Source organism: Calidris pugnax, unplaced genomic scaffold (genome assembly GCF_001431845.1).
Source record: "Calidris pugnax isolate Ruff unplaced genomic scaffold, ASM143184v1 scaffold188, whole genome shotgun sequence".
Lineage (NCBI taxonomy): Eukaryota > Metazoa > Chordata > Aves > Charadriiformes > Scolopacidae > Calidris > Calidris pugnax.
This window is the reverse complement of record NW_015091257.1, coordinates 2,744,490-2,764,196: the sequence shown is the minus strand read 5'-3', so window position 1 is coordinate 2,764,196 and position 19,707 is coordinate 2,744,490. Positions and strand designations below refer to the sequence as shown.

General features: G+C 37.0%; 1 protein-coding gene across 1 annotated transcript in view; it reads left to right on the top strand.

The window, feature by feature from the left end:
• OCA2 (oculocutaneous albinism II) overlaps positions 1-19,707 on the top strand; it is a 198,692-nt gene that overhangs the window by 71,324 nt on the left and 107,661 nt on the right. The window contains exons 10-13 of the mRNA XM_014960217.1: positions 14,789-14,860; positions 15,732-15,797; positions 16,895-16,951; positions 17,915-18,039. Coding sequence (XP_014815703.1) covers positions 14,789-14,860; positions 15,732-15,797; positions 16,895-16,951; positions 17,915-18,039 — 320 coding nt within the window. The remainder of the gene's footprint in view (positions 1-14,788; positions 14,861-15,731; positions 15,798-16,894; positions 16,952-17,914; positions 18,040-19,707) is intronic.

Below are 19,707 nucleotides of genomic sequence, written 5' to 3'. Positions count from 1 at the left end.
ATTTCTGTTGTTGGCAGAAAAATTATTTCTGCAAATTCAAAGGTAGAAATAGATACTTGTAAATAGGGGTTTTTTAATTTTAAAATGTGGAAATTCACCTATTGCATCATGATGTTAGCTGTTTTCTCCATAACATCTCTAGGAATGACAGATACTAAAACCAAAGTAAATTTTAAACTCTGAATATGTAAGCCAGCAATAACTGTCATAGAAACAGAACTCAGCTGTTGTTTGGTTCCCTCATGGATGTCTTACAAGAGATGGATGTTAATATTGTTAGAATATGTAACAGAGGCTTAACTTATATTCAGTATCTTTAATTTTAGTGCCTGAAGTTCTGCTTTCTCAACACATTGCTCTCTCTATTCCATTAGCAGTTATCGCTGTTAGAAAAATCAATTGGTGTTGCTGCAGGGAGTGATCTCTCATGGATTTTCATTTTCAGTGTTGCTGTTCCCCTTCTTTTATCAGTCTTTGTTATAGTTTCCTGTATTTTGTTCACTATCATTGGCAATACAGGCTCAACTTCAGACAGTGTGGACACCCATACAAGTTTTAGAGCTATTCTTTTGCATGTTTTCTTGTAACAATGAAGAAAGAGGAAGTATTTTATCTTTTTCAACTCACAAGACCAACCTGAACATGTGCATCTTCGTCCTCCTGTGCAGCCCTTTTCTCCTAACATGAACTGTACGTCTTGTACACACAACCTCCTCAACTTCAGTGTCCTCATCATTTAATCCTTCCCTTGCCTTCTCCACTTGCCCTTTGCTAACTTAGTCACCAGGGAGCGCACAGAAGAACCTCTTGCAAGAGCTTCTGCCTCCTGCAGATAGAGACGATGGAAAAAGCTGATGAAGTAAGAAGTTCCAATTGGAAAATGAATTGCATTTATAGTAAACTGTCATCTTCTCCAAACTTGTAGCACTGTAAAGACACAGGGTAAATTCTGCTTTGAGGCAACTGTTTGCCTTCATTTTGGCATCAAATTTTCAGTAGGTCAATGTATGTCAGGATCTAGTCCTTGTCAGTGGAGAAGTCTTACTGTCTCAAGTTCTTCAAAAAACATGTTAAACTGTTGAACCTCATTTCTTCAGGCATTTATTTTAAGTGTTGTTTCTTTTGAAACTGATTATGTGTTAGGTATTTATAGAATACAAATATATTTCTGGTAAAAAAGATACCTCTTTTTCCTCTTTCATTTTTAATGATTTCTTTTTCACGCTTACTACAAATATGGATATTTTCTTACTTCACAATCCTATTCTGACCCTTGAAATTTTGTATATTACTTTTAATCTCTTTAGATGGATGTTTCTTAGTTATATTTTCTGTTTGAAATCTGTGGGCTTTTTTCTTTTTTTCTTTTTTTTTACCCCATGTAATCATTATTCCTTCAATAACCAGACATTCATTCTCTTGAAATTGATTTTTCTTCAAATATTGATCAGTCCCCTCTTTGCATTTCAGTCTTCAGTTCCTTCCCTTTCTCTCAGAGGAGAAAGGAGAAAAGTAATCTACTTCTTGTGGTATTTTTGAATTAATCTAATCTCTACTATTTTATAGACTTGTTGAAAACAACAAAGTATTTCATTTTGTTCTTGGAAACCTACACAGCACAGGAAATTAAAACAAGTCTATGTTAAAAAACAAACAAAAAAAATCCCTGTGCCTGTTTTAACTTTGTTGATCTCAGCTTTGTTGTCTGACTCTTCAGGATTACTGAAGAACATAGGTAAGATGAGCTATAAGTATGTTTTCATGTTGCTCTACAGGGACATGTAAAGTGCTGATGTGCAGAGTTCTACATTGATGTTGCTGTACTAAATTATTTCACAATTTATTGCAAGATAATTTCTTTCTAGTTTTGATCCTCAAAATGTGTAGACTCTTTCAACTGAGGTCTTGAAATAAAACCTCAAACAAAACAGTCTTAGAAAATTTTATTTTTACACTTTTCTGCTCCAAACATCTTTGTTCTTTCAGATAAGAGTGTGTTTTGTCTTTTGCCATCAAAACCTTTTTCTATGTGTATAACTGAAGTGACTGTTTACAACCCGTTCACTCAGATTCAAAAGTGACATATGGTTATTTCTGGTAGTAAAGCATAATTAAGGAAAAGTAGTGTGGATGAAATCTCATTGTTTGCTCTTTCTAATACAGTAAAATAACTTTCTTTCCAGGATAACCAGCGTATTATCCCATTCTCTGTGAACACAGATACAGGCAGAAATCAATCTTCCTATCTTTATCTTAAAATAGCTGTTAATATTATAAAGTTTTACTGGTATTTATGAAAGTTTCTTGAGTTGATAAAACTCTTATTAATAATTATTAACTGCATATTTGCAGCAATGTTGGAGCTGCATTCATTAGAAATATGTAAGGAGGAATGTTAAACATCTATTATTAAAGGACAGAGTTCATTAATTTGAATGAATTATTGAGTGCGCTTGTCCAATATTTTCCTTTAATAATATATTTGTTTTGTCTTGTGGGTTAAAATGGAGTGCTAGCCATTTATGATACTTAAATGATCCAGCAGCAACAAATATGAAGCTAATGGACTTTTAAAGCTATTTTATAAAACATTTTATTTAGTCAGAAGAAAAGACAGAATAACATTCATTTTATTAAATTAAAAAAAAAAAATACCAGTAACACAACGAATGGCAAAAAAAGTGATGCCAGAAAGTATCAGAAATTCTGTGAGAGATTCCATAGGGCTTGTTTTATCACAGGAGGTATCATTTAGTTTCATATCCTGTCTTGTAGGTAGCCCTAAGATAAACTTGTCAGAGTCTTTCAAGTGGCATTTTAATGATCTGACATATTGAATAATATTTACATGTCTGTATACCTGCTTTGAACACAAATGCTTGAAAGTGCAAGATCTGGCTTTAAAAGCTCTCGCTTATTACTAGCATGAAACATGGGTTTATAATCACAATTTTTATTAGTTTAATGGAAATGGAGAGTGTCAGTTTCTCTCCATATTACTTTTCTATTATTAAGCAGCTTAAATTATGAATAAACATCCCTTAAGCTTAATTTCTTTAACTCAAAGGAGAGTGATTTTTAATAGCGTTTAACTACCAGAAGTTAGCTGCAGACAGCCAAACTTTTATGTGGTTCAGTCTGACCATATTTCATAGCATTGTGGGCTGGTTGCACTAGTGTTTTCTCCTAGGAAGCCTTTTTACAAATGAAATAAGATGTTTGTTATTACTACTGTCTACGCTCACACAGTTTTTGCTTATTTCCAGTAATGAAGCTATTTATTTGCACAGGAAAAATTATGCTTCAGAGAGGGAATAGGAAACAGAAGAAACACACACTAGTCTACGAAACATAATAGTAAGTGATGGCAATAGGCTAATCTTAAGGGAGAATTTTTCTGATGAGGAAAGACACAGAAGCCAGTGATCAGCTTACTCAGCATGGTTTCTCACTTCCCATCCATTCTTGTATTGATCTGTCTTTAAATACAGACAGAGAAGAATGTGGATTAGGGTGTTCCCACCTTCACATATATCCTACAAAAAGATTGGTAGCAAAGGGACAGAAAAAAAATCTACAGCCTTTATTAGAAATGGTGGTGTAAAAAACGAGAATTGTAGCTGAAGTTCTACCTGGCTTTTGTGGGAAAAAAAATTTATGCTAACATTATTTCCAGCCCTGCAAGAATGGAAAAATTGTAAAGAGAAATTAAAACACTGCTGTAGGAGTTGGTGGAAAACAGGGGGCAGATTTTCAGAACAAACCATCTATCCTCTATGGAGAAGAGTCTGCGCTATACCTCACCAGGCAAGAATGACAGTTTGCCACCATCTGCCCTCCTGCCTGGGGGTGAGAGGGAGAAAAAGAGTACAAGATCAGGACAGAGCAGGAAAGCCAGTGCCCCTGGGTGTGTTGGCCAGCTTCCAGTAGGGCAAGGATGCTCTCCTGAAGACTTTTATTTCATGGAATCAAAGAATTGTCTAGGTTGGAAGGGATCTTTCAGATCATCTAGTTCAACCATCGATATAACATGGACAAAACCGACCACCAAACCATGTCCTTCAGCACCTGTCTTTTAAATACCTCCAGGGATGACGATTCCACCACTTCCCTGCACAGCCTGTTCCAATGCTTGATAACCCTTTCAGTGCATACTTTTTTCCTAAACTGCCCTTGGTGCAACTTGAGGCTGTTTCCTCTTGTCCTATCACTTGTTACTTGGGAGAAGAGACCAACCCCCACCTCTCTGGTCTTGACCTGGGGAGAGAGAGAAAGTTGCCTTGATATTTATTACCTTGATTCTCTGCAGTGTTTTACAGTGAGGTAGAAATGGAGCCAAGATGTAGGGCTTGGAGAGCGAACTTCCCAGCCCGAGACGTAAATCATGTTGTGACTCTGGTGGTTGCACGGAACCTGAATGCAGTGTAGTGAAACCTAGATGAAAAAATGTAGTAGAAAAACAGCTTGAAGAAAAATCCAGCTCCCTCTGGAGCAGGCTAACTGCATCCTTTCTTGGCAGCATGTGGTTGTGGGTCTGGTTTGGAGTCCCCATAACCCTAATGGACTATGAAGGCTTATGGGCATTCCCTGCATTTCTCTGATGTAGGAGGAGGGTGTGACCTCTGTGCATTTTGACCTCTGTCTGTTTTGAGAGGCTCAAAATGCATTAAAAGCTGCTGTGCAGGAGCATTACTAGTTGGTCCTTAGGAGGAACATTGGATCAGTACCCCTGAGGTGCCAGGGTTTCTACTCCTTGGGTAGAGCAGAGCCACTGCCACCAATGAGGATGCTCCAACAGGACAGAGCCAGCACCAGTCAGATAAACTACAGTCATTTTTACCTGCTGTAACTGCAACAAAGGAAGTGTAAAGGAAGCAAAGTTCTGTAAGACAAGGACAGGATAAGTTTAAATTCAAACAAAAATACAATATAATAGCAAACAAAACCCTCAGCTGGATCCCAGCTTGATATAACAACAGTTTTGTATTATTAATCCAATATGAATTGATTTTACACTGACTATTGCCTGTCTAATTGTTAGATATATCTCGGTACAAGCTGGCTCTGCTCTGAATGTGTGTTCTTTAAGGAAAAATATCTTCTTTTGAGTGTTATGGTACTTATGTAGTGTGTAAATTTGCATTAATTAAGAACTTGATAGGAAAAAATTGCCACTGGATGGTGCTGCTTGCTATTCTAAGGACTTGATAGCATTATCTGCTTTAAAAGATGCTGTCATCCAGGCTCCGCTTTTTTCCGAATGCTATTTTTTGAAATAATAGGAGTCATATTTTCAACACTAAGTGTAAAAACTAATTTCCAAATGTCCATTTTCTATTGCCTTTTAAAACTAATTTTGAACTGTATGTTGTTCAATTTCTGAAAGACTGTCGAGCACAAGTGTGTTGCTCTGCCTTGCGTACCATGTATATTGTGGGTCGTTTTTTCTCCTTTCTGTTTGAGACAGGCAATAGAACATTAAATTAGCTTAATTGAATGCTGCTGTTCGGTTTCCACCCTGCCTGCGGCAGCCAGAGGGATAGAGAGCCATGAAGTCTTAAAAATTTAACAAGGTGTTAGAACACACATACACTTCTAATGCACACAAACAGGGATGAGAATCACTCAGCTTCTTTTGAGGTCTCAAATGATGTCTTCCTTCAGCAAAAGCAGGGGCAAAAGTGAATAAACAAACATGAGAGAGTGTAGAGGACAGGCTTGGAGGGAGATGCGATGGCATGATCTAAAGAGGAAAAAAATACAGAGAAGAAAACTAGAGCGAGAAAGAGAGGAGATGTCAGGGATGAAAGAGCCTCCAGAGGAACTGCTGGCTAGAGCAGAGAGCTCCCTGTAAAGATGATGTGAGTGCTGCAGTTTGCTGTACTGTTGTTCATAGTGCATGGCTGTAATTCTGCATGGTTGTATTATCCTAATATTAAAAGAAAGTTGACAAAGATTCATCTAGGGAAAGTAAAATAGCTTTGGCCCTCACTTTTGTGATTTGTGCCATGTGCTTGCTTTACTAGAAATTCACTATTTCATTAGTCTTGAGTATGCTGAGCTAACTGGGGAAATACAGGTGGCATCTTCTTCAGTTTCAGAAGTTGTTCAAAACTCCAAATATAATAAGTGTCTTGCAGTCCCCATGAATAATGCTTTTAGGACACAAAAACAAGGGTGTGCATCAGGAATGATATCAAGGCACGTAGAGTGAATGGAGGCAGCAAAGCCTGTTGAGATAGGTGCTGAAGGACTGGACTGACCCTTGCAAAAGGGTCTTGCAAGACTGAAAGCTTGTTGCCAGGCCAGCCAGTTGATTTACAATGGCCTTCATCATGCCACAGTAGAGGTCTGTTTCTCGTCTTCTGTGTAGCAACATCAGTCCTTTACTGGCTCAGGACTAGATCTCTCTACTTTAATTATATAACAAATGTTTTTTTGTAACTAAAATATCTCAGGACTGAGATGCCTTGGCATATAAAAAAAAATTATCACCATCCTGCCTTTTCACAGAGCTCTGCTTTCTATTAATCTGACCTGATTCAAAGCCCTGATTTACCAGTTCATCCATCTCTGTGTACCTCTGTCCAATTTCACATTAAGATAAAACCCCCAACATCATAGCAAATAAAAAGACTCACTTTTAAAAGTTGACTCTGAGAAGCTCTCAGAGTATCAACTGTTACTGGATATTCCCCTTCTGGTGTTTCCTGGAGGTGTATAAAAATGATTTTCTTACATTGGAGCCATCCCAGCAGGTAGAGGCTGGAAAACATCCACCTGTGGCTGTAATAATATAGATAGGACAGACTCCTCTTTTTTGTTAAAATCTGACAGAAATATTTACTAGGTATGATGCTATACCTTTTTATCCCTAGTTCTCATTAGCAATATTCTGAGGTGGGAGGCTATTTCAAAACCAGACTCAGAAGTAAAGCAGTCATTTCAACCCTCATTATATAGGAATAAATCCTCTTCTGGATCCTCTGTCCAACATCTGTACAAATGCTGTTTTCCTCTTTCCTTCCTGGTTCTATACTCTGTTCTCCAGCTTTGCTTTTCCCCTAAGTTTCCAAGGCATGAAAACATAATTTCAATATTTCAATAGTCTTGTTCATCTCATACAGTAAAGACATATTTATCTTCCCATCATTCGAGGGCTACTCTGAACCAGTTAATTGAATGTCCCATATCAGCATGAGGCTTTAGCCTGTCCAGTTTTCTCTACAAATAGCAAGAAGTAATGTCTCTGAGGAAGAAAGTTCATAGACAGTGAAAAGACTTCAAATTGTGCACAGTGTTCATTAAGAGCCTTTGATAGAGTAACAAATGCCTTTGCAGAATCTAGTCTTGGCTTATAAATTTTCTGTATAGAAAAGGAGAATGAATTAATCAGATAATTTATTCACAGAACATAATTGCATCTCCTTAAGTATCCCTGGCTCCTTCTATGCATTGTGTTTTACATATAGAAAGAATTGATGTCAGCTGGTGAAACTTAATGTAGTTACTTATAGACTTTCAGGGCTATCCTTCCTAGACAAAACTCCCAAGATATCCCTACTTTGTATTTCTTAGCCTGTTGAGTCAACTTACTATAGGAGTAAAAATGAACTAACACAGGCATTAACTTGTCTTGGATAGCATATGTTATTACTTTTAATCACATTCTATTTAAGATAATAATCTTGTGTAATGCCATCTTACATTTTGAAACATTGCATTAAGAAGTGGCAAATTGCTGCCTTCTATGCCTTTCCCTAAGGCAGTGTTGTTTATACCATGACTTTCTCCACTGACATTGAATCAGAACAAGTAATTTGGCACACCATCTGAGTGAAAATGGATATTCTAGCAGAATGTCATAGATGGGAGGTTTCATAGCTTGGGGTTGTGTAGATGTTCTTCAGGAATTGCACAGTTTGCTATAGAATCTAATGATTCTATTAGAGAAAAAAACAAATCTTTTAGAGTTGGGAATTTGTCAGTAAAAAGAGCTTATGGATTGTATAGGGAATGTTATTTTCACAGAGTTAAAGGGATCAGCTATATATTGTGTCATTAATAAGAATATGTGTTGATACTAAAATATATAGCTAGTTTCCAAGTCCACAGACCTCTTCAGTCTGTGTTCTTAACTATCTTGGGCACATAGTTAATGCATGTGTTAGTACTATTAGACTGAATCACCACTGAATTCTTGTAAAAATGTGTAAACTGTGGGTCCAGGGTGGGGGTTTTTTGTTAGTTTTTGGTTTTTTTTTTTTTTCAAGCAAGGCATACTTATGTACCATGATGTGATTTTGATGTATTTTGACTTACAAAAATAAGCTTAGTAATAAGATTTTACAAAAATTTAACCTAAAGTCTTATTTCATGATTTGTGTGGCTGCGTGTATAGAATATATATAGACAGTGTTCTAATCTGCAGACAAAGATATAAATAGCTTTTTTTGCTGTCACTCATTTTTGTGATGTTTGTAATCACTTTGGGATCCTTGATGCACAACATCTTTCAGCAGCTGTACCCTATGTGCTCGCCTCAAGAGCTGCTTTAGTCCATCCCTGAATACTGCATCAGTATAAGTCATACTTTCTAAACTATGTCAAGCAACTCCCCTTTGTTTCATTAAAATCCCTACAGAATCTACTTGCTATTGCTTAACTAAGTAATTCTAAGGCAATTAATTTTCCATTATTATTCATTTTGCACAAGCTGTTAAGATATATCCCCTGTAAGTGGCTCCTGTGTGCTGGGAAGAATGTCCCACAGGTGAAGAAGCTGCAGAACTACTTCTGCAGAGCTCCTGTAGGGAGCAAAGCGAGGGGAGGAGGGCAAGGAAGTAAAGCATTAGCTGCAGTCACCAACTGGAGGGGAGGTATGTGGCTGTGCCTTCACTAACTGTTACTGCTTAAACAGTCTCTTTAATCACAGAATCATAGAATTGTCTAGGTTAGAAGGAACCTATTGTCTAGGGCTGTCTAGGGTTGGAAGATCATCAGGTCCAACCATCAATCTAACTCTGACAAAACCAACACTAAACCATATCTTTCAGCACCACATCTACCCATCTTTTAAATACCTCCAGGGAGGGATGGCGATTCCACCACTTCCCTGGGCAGCCTGTTCCAATGTTTTATAACCCTTTTGGTGAAGAATTTTTTTCTAGTATCCAATCTAAACATCCCCTGGCATAATTTGAGGCCATTTCCTCTTCTCCTATAGCATAAAGAAAATCAAGTAAATATGACTGGCTCCACTGACCTTCCTTTTCTGCTGCTCTGATCTCATCTGTACTTGACTATATCCTGTATTTCTAGTCTATTGGTCCAAATTGTGCAATTTGCCAAAAGTAAAGCAAATTCTCATGAATTGAAAATTTGAAGCCATTCAGCTTTGAAGTGAAGTGGATCTACTGCAGGGTAGAGTTCAAGACATTTTTGACCCTTGTTGTTTTCTAATATAAACCCACATTTTCATTTATGTTGCTTGACAGAGTTAGGAAAACTTACCTAAATTACTTAGCTAAATTACTATTTTTTTTTCTAAAAATTTCAGGTTGATTTCAGCTTTTGTTGCTGGTTTCAGGCTTTGGTGTTAATTTTTCCCAATGTGTAATGTGAAAGACTGAAGTTTTGTCTGTATCCTGCTAAAACAGCTGGAATAGTTCAGGGCAATGCAGAGCACCAAAATTTAGAAAGTATGTGACAGCAAATGATAAGATAATCTCCATCAAGGGATCTGACTAAGGAATGCATTTCCAGAGGCAGTCAGGCTAATACTGTCTTGATTATCTTTAAGAAAAACAAACTCTTTGTCTTTGAAAAAAACCTCTTCCACTGCTGAGGATACCTTCTTTTAACCTAATAAGCCCTTATTAAAACATAAAAAGGAATAGATATAAAGCATAAGGTCAGAAAAAAAGCTATCCTGGTGCAAATTTTACTCCCCTTCTCTTCCTCCCTGTCTCCTGAGAATAAAGAATCAAACTAGACATTTTATAAAGTCTAAGAAGGATTTGGCTGTTGATCTTATAGGGAAGGTCTCAGCTACTATGGAGGCAGGTGGAAAATGCATAAAACCCATATACATAGGACATAGGTTTAGGAATAACTACCTCCTGTTGAAATGCAGCAATGTTGCCACTCTATCAAATGAAAATTAATTTCTCAGTAAAAGAAGTAGTTTAATGCAACAGGCTTCACTGGAGAAAAAATGGATAAGAAATGAATTGAGGCTGCATTTGAAGCTTTACATTAAAGTCACTGACAGTCATCTTTCAACTGCCATTTACCACTTATAAAGAGGGACTTGTGGAAATAAAATATTTGGTATAATCTATCATTTATCAAATATCTTCAGAAGCACATTTTGGAAATATGCATGACCTGGATTTCAGCTGGGAAATGTATGCTCTGAAATAACATACAGGTCACCATTCAATTGGTTTCTAAATAATTTCCTTTTACCTCCTGGAGCACCGTACAGGATAGTGTTAGGAATTTTGAATTTTTTTTATAATGATGCTTTTGCAGTCTGCTAAAACATTTGATGAACTCCGTGCAATCATTCCGAGGTACTTTCAGATAGATAAAGAAATTTAAATCTGGAGAAGGTCTAGGTTGTCTAAATCCAGTTTTCATTATAGCTCTGGAAATGTATGTTTTTAATTAATATCAAGCATAAAGACTTGAAGCGTAAATGATTTGTGTTGCTATAATTTCTTACCTGAAATAAGAGTATAGAAACCACCATACGGAACCAGCATTCAGTATGTTGTCTTTATCACACAGCAGGCAATCATGAGACAAACTTTCTACATATAATTATAAAACAAAAGCACTATAGAAGTTTTTTCTAATCTTTTCCCATTCTGAATTGACCCTATGGCATGACGCTGATGTTGTTATCACCACGTCTACATTATTGATGTTATTTTTAATAGCCTCCACTGTTGCAGCTTTGTGTGTTTTCATTACTTGTATACAATTCTGCAAATATTCCTTCCCTTTTTTGAAACCTTTTCAGCTCTCAGCCCAGTGATATCCTGTATCAGTGAGCTCTACAACTGAGTCATACATTGTAAAGAGAGAAATCTGGGCTGCATTGTTTTCAGTAGCAGTTTTGTATTGAGATTACTGTCCCTTTGTAAAAGGCAAGTACTATCCTTTGCTGTTTCATTAAGTCAGCACTGGCTAGGCATTCTTCAGACAGAAATAAAGATGATTTTGATGGTGAAGATGCCCCTTCTGTGAAGAGATTATAAGGTTTGTAACTGGGTTGGGAGGTGGGGAGTTCTAGCATGCAAACTGATAGACTAAAAGCTCTGTATCTTCCTCATCTGTTCTGTCTTTTTTGTCTCAATGGCCATTGCTTGTTTTTTAAAGAAACCTTTCTGGGAAATGAAGCAAGGAACTTTTATAATAAGTTCATTTTACAGAGCATACTAAAACTGACTCAGTCACTGAAATGTGACTTTCCCCTCCAATTGTGAGGGGAAAGAAATGAGTGAGAAGAAAATAAGCGGTCACTTTGACATGTGGCTTTGACAGAATGAGAACTAGAGAGGACGAGAGCATGTGAGGAAGTATTTATAAGCAAGAGGGTGGAAGTGGAAATAAATGTCTGAGTTGCTTCAGGAGGCCATAACCAGTTAACTCTGACACCAAAAGTCTACTTGCAGTGGCTGGATTGACCAGCGCTTAGGGCTGTAACCCTGGATTTGTTACCTGAGTTCGGTCACCCTTGCTAGTGAAGTAACTTCTGGCCCATCATTTCCTTCTGTTTCCGTTCTTAGCTTATAAAATGAAAACTCTACCCAGTTATGCTGATGCAGCCAATCCAAACTTGTGATCTTATGGGCAATTCCTGTTTGAAAGAGAAACTTGTTGTGAATTGGAGTTCTTTCATTGTAATCATTTTTGCTTACTAGAGAATGCAAAAAGGTAGGCATTTTCTCAAGCACGAGCAGGATCAGATGAGTACAGATATTTCTCACTTCATCTTTCAAAATGTCTTTAGAGTCAAAAGCCCTGCAAATATCTCAGCTTTCCTGGGTTTTAATCTCTCTGTTAATTTATTTCTGACCTCTTTCAATTCTGTACCTGTGCTTTTGTTTATGGACACACTCTGAGATTAATCCTGAAATGATTTTCATCCTGCTTCCAGTCTTTGAAAGTGCTTGGATCAGGTCTGTACTATTTTCTGAAAGAATAAAGATGGAATTTTACCTAATGTAATGTCCTCCAAATGTGCATTAGATGGAACCGTGGTTCAAGGAGTGTCACAGTTTATAACTTGTGTCTCTCAATTTCTCCGTATAATACAATATTTTATATATTACTTTAAATAATATATTATTTGTTTGGAGTTCACCTTATGTGAAAAGAAAATTACAGAGTAATCTATTCATTCCTAAACCTCCCCAAACCTCAACTTCTGAATATTTACATGTCTTGGAGTTCACATAAGCATGTTGTCTAGGCTTTATGTTAGTGTATAACTTCCACTTGATAGTTTGTTGGAATGAAGAGTTGTATATTTGACAAGTGTTTTGTAATAGAGCTTTTCACCTGAATAATCTTTGTTCATTCTTCAGGATATGCTTTTGTATGTTCTTGAAAAAATCACTAGGATGAAGGAACTGACAGATGGCTGCATTTGAACAGCTTTTTTTCCCCCAATCTTTCTGCAGAAATTAAAGGAAATTTCACGCACAGATGACAGTAAACTGTTGGAAAGTGAAAATGCAGTCAACCCAATGTATGCAATTAAGTATACAATGGTGACAGCTAAAAGTGCTTATGTGGAAATATGCAAAAGTAACAATACAAAAAATCTGAACCCATTCAAATCTCAGAAAAGCTGTGATATCTTTCCGAGAACTGCAAAAGAGCTATCTGAAGTGTGTGATTATTAGATGAGGGGAAAACCTCCAGTCTGAGTGCAGCTGAGGATTCCCCAGTATCTTACCTTTGAATTTACTTTGCCCTGGTAAGGACCTGATCTTCCCTTCCTGACATGTCTGCTTTGTGTTTTTTATTGGAGAGAACTGTAAAGTCTAATTACTGTACCTTGTGGTCAGCCACGAGAACTGTCAGATGTTATCAATCGCCCCCCACCTTTGCAGAATCAGAAGGGCCATATGTGTGCATTCATATCAATGCTCTGAAACTGTTCAAGATGAAACAGTGACTTATCACACACATTTCTGTGGGAGCTGTGATCTATGCTATGTACTTTTAGGTTGTTAGGACATAAAAACCTTGGTCTGATCTCCTACTTTATCACTATTAAGGAGAATGGAACAGATCTTTCTTTTGACTACTAAAGTAGTCATTTATGTATTTGTTTTGCTAGTAATTTGATAAATTGCTTAGTTGTTTACCACTACTGTTAAAAATTTATGTTCAAGGAAAAAAACAAAGCCAAATCTTTCCTTTTTTCTTTTCCTTTGCAAGCAGCCAGGAGGACCTTGACATGTTTACATCTTATTGTTTCTTATCAGCAAAATATTCCTTATGAAATTAGTGGCAAATGAAATTTTTCTAGATTGCCTTATTTCTGTCTCAGAAATAATTCTGACTTATGTCTGGATAATATTTAAACATATTAATAGTAAATGCTGTTAATTAGATTTGATCTTTTGTAGTGTGATTTTCATTCATTACATTCTTGCTTAACTGAGTTATTTTACACAATCTATATTCCTTCAGACTTAGTGGATTAAATATCTGCAAATGAGCACTTGGAGGAAAAAGCTCATTTTCAGGCCATGTTTTTTATACTTTCTTCTTGAGAATTCTAAGTGCCATTTATTCATTAGGTGCACAGATGTGGACAAATGTCCATATACTGTAGTAATTGTTGCTGCATGAAATGAATGTCTGTGCTGTGGTCAGAGGCTTGCATCTATTTTCAGATGCATTGCTTGCATGCTAGAGAAACGTCAGAGACAGGAGAGAAGCACTGTTCAAGACTGGATTAGTCTATCCACTGATGAAAGCAGGTTTTGAGGAACTGGGGAGACTGTGGCAAAGGTGTCCAGCAGATTCTAGCTGAAGTATAAGGCTTTCTGGAAGCCAAAAGAGTTTGTGAAGAGAAAATCCTGATGTAAAAAAAACATTTTATGAAAGAATAAAACTCTGTGTGTGTGAGACAAAATGTAGGTGCACAGGCTTGCCAGATCTGACTGTGCTGCAGAGAACAAACTGGACCTGGAAACTCAAAACCTAGTATGTCTGTATGTGTGGGATTCATCTGCCCAGGTCTGTGCTATTTGCTTGGGAATTGCTTTGTAGACGTTGGAGATGAACAAGCACCTATAAAGAATGAGGTGGATCACCTCCTGGGCACATGTCTTCTTCCCATAGACGGGGAAGAGAAGCCAACAGGATTAGGCTTTTTGAGCCTTAAGTTAGGGAAGATGAATTGCTTTCCTCTTGGGTCACCCCTTGGCAGACATAAGAAACTGGTCTCCAAGTTGTGTCCAGAACCAGAAACCGGTGTCCTTCTCTGCCTTGAGATCAGATTTGTAACTTCATAGCAGGATTTCCTACTATGTGATTTTTTTTTTGTTAATAAAATCCTGTAGTGAGGCAAAGTAAACATCCATTCTCTGGTCAGGTATTTTTGCAGGGGGATGAGGTGGAATAAGTTAAAAAACCCAACACAAACAAACCAAAAAAAGAATCAACTACAGGAATCTCTATGCTTTTTCCCTCCTCCTTTTTAATAGTAAGGAGATGTCTAAAAGAGTGTCTGGTCAATTCTTGCCCTTTATTGCAGATCGTTCACAGGACCCTTGCAGCGATGCTGGGCTCTTTGGCAGCTTTAGCTGCCTTAGCTACTGTTGGGGAGGTAAGTTACCAGATTGTAAGTGTTCACTTTGTTTCTGGGTATGATATCATAAATTTCAGTGTATGCCCTGTTGTCATTTGGCACATGACACAGCAGCGTTTTGTAAGAGAGAGGGAGATGGTAGGGAAGATACTGAAATGGGGAAGCATGTTGGGAGAGCAAGCGAGCCTAGGCTATAGACAAGAAGAGTACAAAAAAGTCAGTTGATGCTATTTTGTTCTGATTTGCAGGAAGCTGCGTACAACCATTTTCAGCTTAATTCAGAGTTACTTTAACAGTGTTATTTTCACTAATGTTAGGTTACCAAGCAAACCTAAATGGAAACACATTGCCTTGTACTACCCTAAATAATTACACCTCATGCTTACACCTTCCAATCCTTTTATTTCCCCCCTGCTTACTCTTAGTTGCTATTTAGTGAAACCTCTGATTGATTTTCTCTGTTTTTCTCGTAACTGGTCACCACATCATTGCTATGTTCCTTTAAATTCCCTCTAGTTTGTTTACAGGTGAAGCTGTATGCTTTGTTCTCTGACCAAAAGTGAAACTGGGGTGTACGATATAATTTGGTTGTCTTTTATTTCTGTAATGCTACCTGAGGAACAACTACATAAACCAATAGCCTAATGCAGGCTTTTAATAATGGCCCACTTAGGATGCCTGCAGTACTTTGAATTAGTAATAATAATGATAATAATAGTAGTAATGGTAATAATAAAGAGTCCATTTTGTATACCTTGTAGGAACACTTGTTAATTTCCATTATAGCTTATTTAAATGGTTCATCAATTAAGTGGAGTTTATATTTCATAGCTAATCACAAGTTAAGTGTTTCGTGGCATTCACTAGTAATTGTATTTTTTGGTTACAGAGGCCAAGTATGGGCAAAGTGGTGGAGTGGATTGATTATGAGACACTGGCACTGCTGTTCGGAATGGTAACTAAACCCTATCTTTTGCTCTAAATGTGCTGAAATAGTCATATTCAGTATAAAGATGTTTCCTTTTGAAACGTAGTTATTTTTACTTTACTGAGATGTTATGATGAAAACTTGGGCCTTAAGGGATTTATTAAAAAGAAGGATGATTAGACCTCTGAAGGAGCCTTTTGAAAATGTTGATCCTTTTCTGGTTTGTTTTTTTTTTTTTTTTTTTTAAATCTGCAAAATTGTGTTGATAACATATTAAAAACATCCTTGAGGCCTATAAGTGGAAAGACCTGTTTAAGTGCTAAGTATTATCATCTTGATTTATCTTGATAATTTGTTTTTCTCAAACCTTCCTCAAACACACTCTGCTATAAAAGTGATTTTCTTTGTCTTGGTCAGTGCTATGTTTGGAGCCAAAAAAAAGCAAACCAGAAATGGAGGAGAAATATCCGATTAGATTATAAGAATACATTATTTTAATCACTTTGCACAGAGCTATTTAAGGTAAAAAGAGTTTTCCAAGTGTTATTAAACTGTAACAAAAAATATGCAATAAAGAGAGACAAAATTACAATTATCTCTTGCCATTCTAAACTTTTCTTATTTCCTGACACTGCTCCCTGCTCCCTACCTTCCCCACAGAAAAAGAAAGCAAAAAGAAAATATCTATTGGGAGCAAAGATGGAAGGATAGGAAACCTCCCAGAAATGTGGGAAAATGCAAGTGATTCTTGGAGCTGTTATCTTCTGCACTCTGTAGAGCATTACAGCAGAAAGCAAACACACTTATTGGCTTTTCTTGATTAATGACATAAGGGAGATAGATACATCAAGTACTTAATTATGATGCCCACTTAGTCACTACAAATAAAATTCAACCAGACTAGTATGTCATTTACAGACTGTTTATGTTGAGAACTACATTTCACCATATGATGCATTAACAAGAGAGATTTGGCAGCTGTAGTGGGTATCGTGATACGAATGTGATCAGATTCTCAGAGCTGTGTCAGATAAAGACTTTTGTCAGTATCATAAACTACATGGCATTGTTTTTGTGCAATAATTCAGTTGCAAGCTATTATCTTTTTCTTCATCTTTTGGTAGATGGTTTTGGTGGCGATATTTTCAGAGACTGGATTCTTTGACTATTGTGCAGTAAAGGTAGGCTTGTTTTGATGCTCTTAATTATTATTGGTAATCAATTTAGCACTCTCTTTGAAGAACCTTTCTTAGGTCAATGTATATTTATCACATTAGAAATGACAGTGGTCAACTTATAATTTTAAAAAATCTCTTAGGGATGAAAGGAAGCCCTTAAGGCAATTCTGTTTCTACAGGAGAAAGGAAAAAAGCATGTGGACAATATAAAGCTGAGTTATTCCACTGACTCCCCAAGGCCTGCAGTTCTGCTATAACTGAAATCTGTATTTATGCCTGGCAGTGGGAGAGAGGAAGTATGGGAGTTATCATTAGCTTTACGATCACACATGAAAAATGGCCACAGATCTTTGCACAGTAGCAGAACCAAAGATTACATGATAAGGGAAATTCTGATGGATTGGTTGCAGAGCAAGTATTACCCACGGTGAGGGATTCCTTCATCTGCTGCAAAGCTTAATTTTCTTGAGAAAACAAAAGTCACAAGGAGGACTGCTATGAGCACAGAACCCCTAAACAAAAAATGGGGGGACACAAGCCCTATCTACACAGGTGCCCAGACTGTGTAGTCCTGTCAGTGCTGCTCTGAGGATGGGAAGGTGTTCCAGTGTGTGGAGGGGGTGGGAAATCTGAACTTCATTAACCCACCTGGGCATGCAGGCAGAAGGTGGACACTCAGCCCTGCTCCTGCCACAGACCCACCTTGTGCCTGGCAGCAGAGCATGGTGTCTCTTCAGACTTGTTTCTTCCTCTGCATGATGGAAATGTTTCCCACTTCCATGAAGTGTTTTGTTGCTAAATTAATTAATATTGGAGAGGGTGCTGTTGCAGGTACAAGAAGTAGTAAATGCTTTGAGCTCACTGTTGCCTCATCTTTCTTGAAATTGTTTTATCTTTCATTTTTTGAAAACTAAGCTGGAGTGATCTAGCCCCTTAATTTTGTTTCTTTTTTTTTGATTTTATTAGGCTTATCGATTCTCTAGAGGGAAGGTGTGGGCCATGATTATGTTTCTGTGCCTCTTTGCTGCAATTCTTTCTGCATTTTTGGACAATGTTACCACTATGCTGCTCTTTACTCCAGTAACCATAAGGTACTTTATTGTTATGGTTTTGGACTTACTCTTTTATAGCCAGCAATCAGCAGTAGACATGTGTGCAAAATGCTTGTTTGGACTTTTTTGATCATCTAAATGGAAATTGAAATTTCAAATGCTCCTATTGTAGTAGAGTAGAGAGTCCTGTTTTCAAAGGGATCGGTTGCCTTTTCCCTTTGTGTTAGTAGTGAGCACATATCTGAAGCCTGTTATACTGCCTTGGCAGCTGACTGCTCTGGTTTGTCTCCATATCTAACTGCAATAGCATATTGCACCAAATGCTCCCTAATAGATGAAATCTTTTTTTCTGGTAATCAGCGAGCATTTTTTAATTAAAGCTGTCTTGTACTTTACTGGATAATATCTATATACAATTTTAGATCATAATTTATGTTTCAGTGAAGTTGTTAGCCCTTCTTATACTAGTGACAAATAAATTTTAAAAATCTCCAAATTTCAACTAAAACCTTTTTTTCAGAATAGGACACTCTGAATTTTCGTCCTGCTGGTGATCATTACATTTGTACAGTCACTGGTTAATTGCACAATTTGAGATTAGATATTCAGAACTTTTAATAGAAAACTGCATTTAATCAATGTGTGATTATAAATCACTTTTTATTCTGAATTTAACTTGTGTCTGGGCAGGCAAATCTGGTTAATCCAGTATAGTTTCAGAAAGATATAGTGTGTTTTTGAAATTATCCTGAGTGATGTGCTGTAATGTTTGCAGTCATTAGCACATTAAAGTACACAACATTATATAAAAAATAAATAATAATAGTAATAAAATAAAAATAATAACAATAAAATTCTCTTAAGACACGCTCCCCCATTAAAATGTAGTGTAAAGCAATAAAAAAAGATTTTGCAAGTGGAGTTTATACTAGATTGGGAAACGGCTGGTGAGTGAAAGCTCCATTTGTCCTCTGTCCGATTATATTTTGAAGAGATGACTTTGCCTTACTCCAATCAATAATTTCACCTCTAGCAGTAAGCAACACTGGAACTACTAGTGTGGTAGAATATTTTGAATTAACTATAGTTGGGAATAGATTGAAATCCAGACATCAATGCGTTATGAACGACTGTTCCCAGGCAGAGCTACTGTAGCATTTATTCTATTTTCAAAGAATCATAGAATAACCCAGGTTGGAAGGGACCTCAAAAGACCCTCTTGTTCAACCATTTGTGGGAAAGGGAACCTAGATGAGGTTATGTAGCGCCCTGTTCAGTTGCATCTTGAAAGCCTCGAGTGAGCAGGACTCTACCACATCCCTGGGGAGGCTGTTCCAGTAGTTAGTTGTTCTCAACATAGAAATTTCTTTTCTTGTGTTCGGATGAAATCTCTCCTGGTGTAACTTGTATTCGTTGCCCCTTGCCTTCTCCATGTGGCTTCTTGTGAAGAGAGAGCCTCTGCCTTTATAGCCACCCTTTAAGTTTTACAGTAAATACTGAATCCTTGGTATACTAAGTACTTTAGTTCGTAACAGTGAGGAACGGGAAACTCGGTATGTGGGGAACATTTCTATTTGAATTACTATCAGAGCTAAAACAGAATCTTATTTCTCCTAGTAAAACCAAATAATTGCCTATTTCCAAAAGCTTCATGCTGGGGGTCATTTTTTGTTTTTATCTTACTGCCATTGTTTTCAGCCCTTGTCT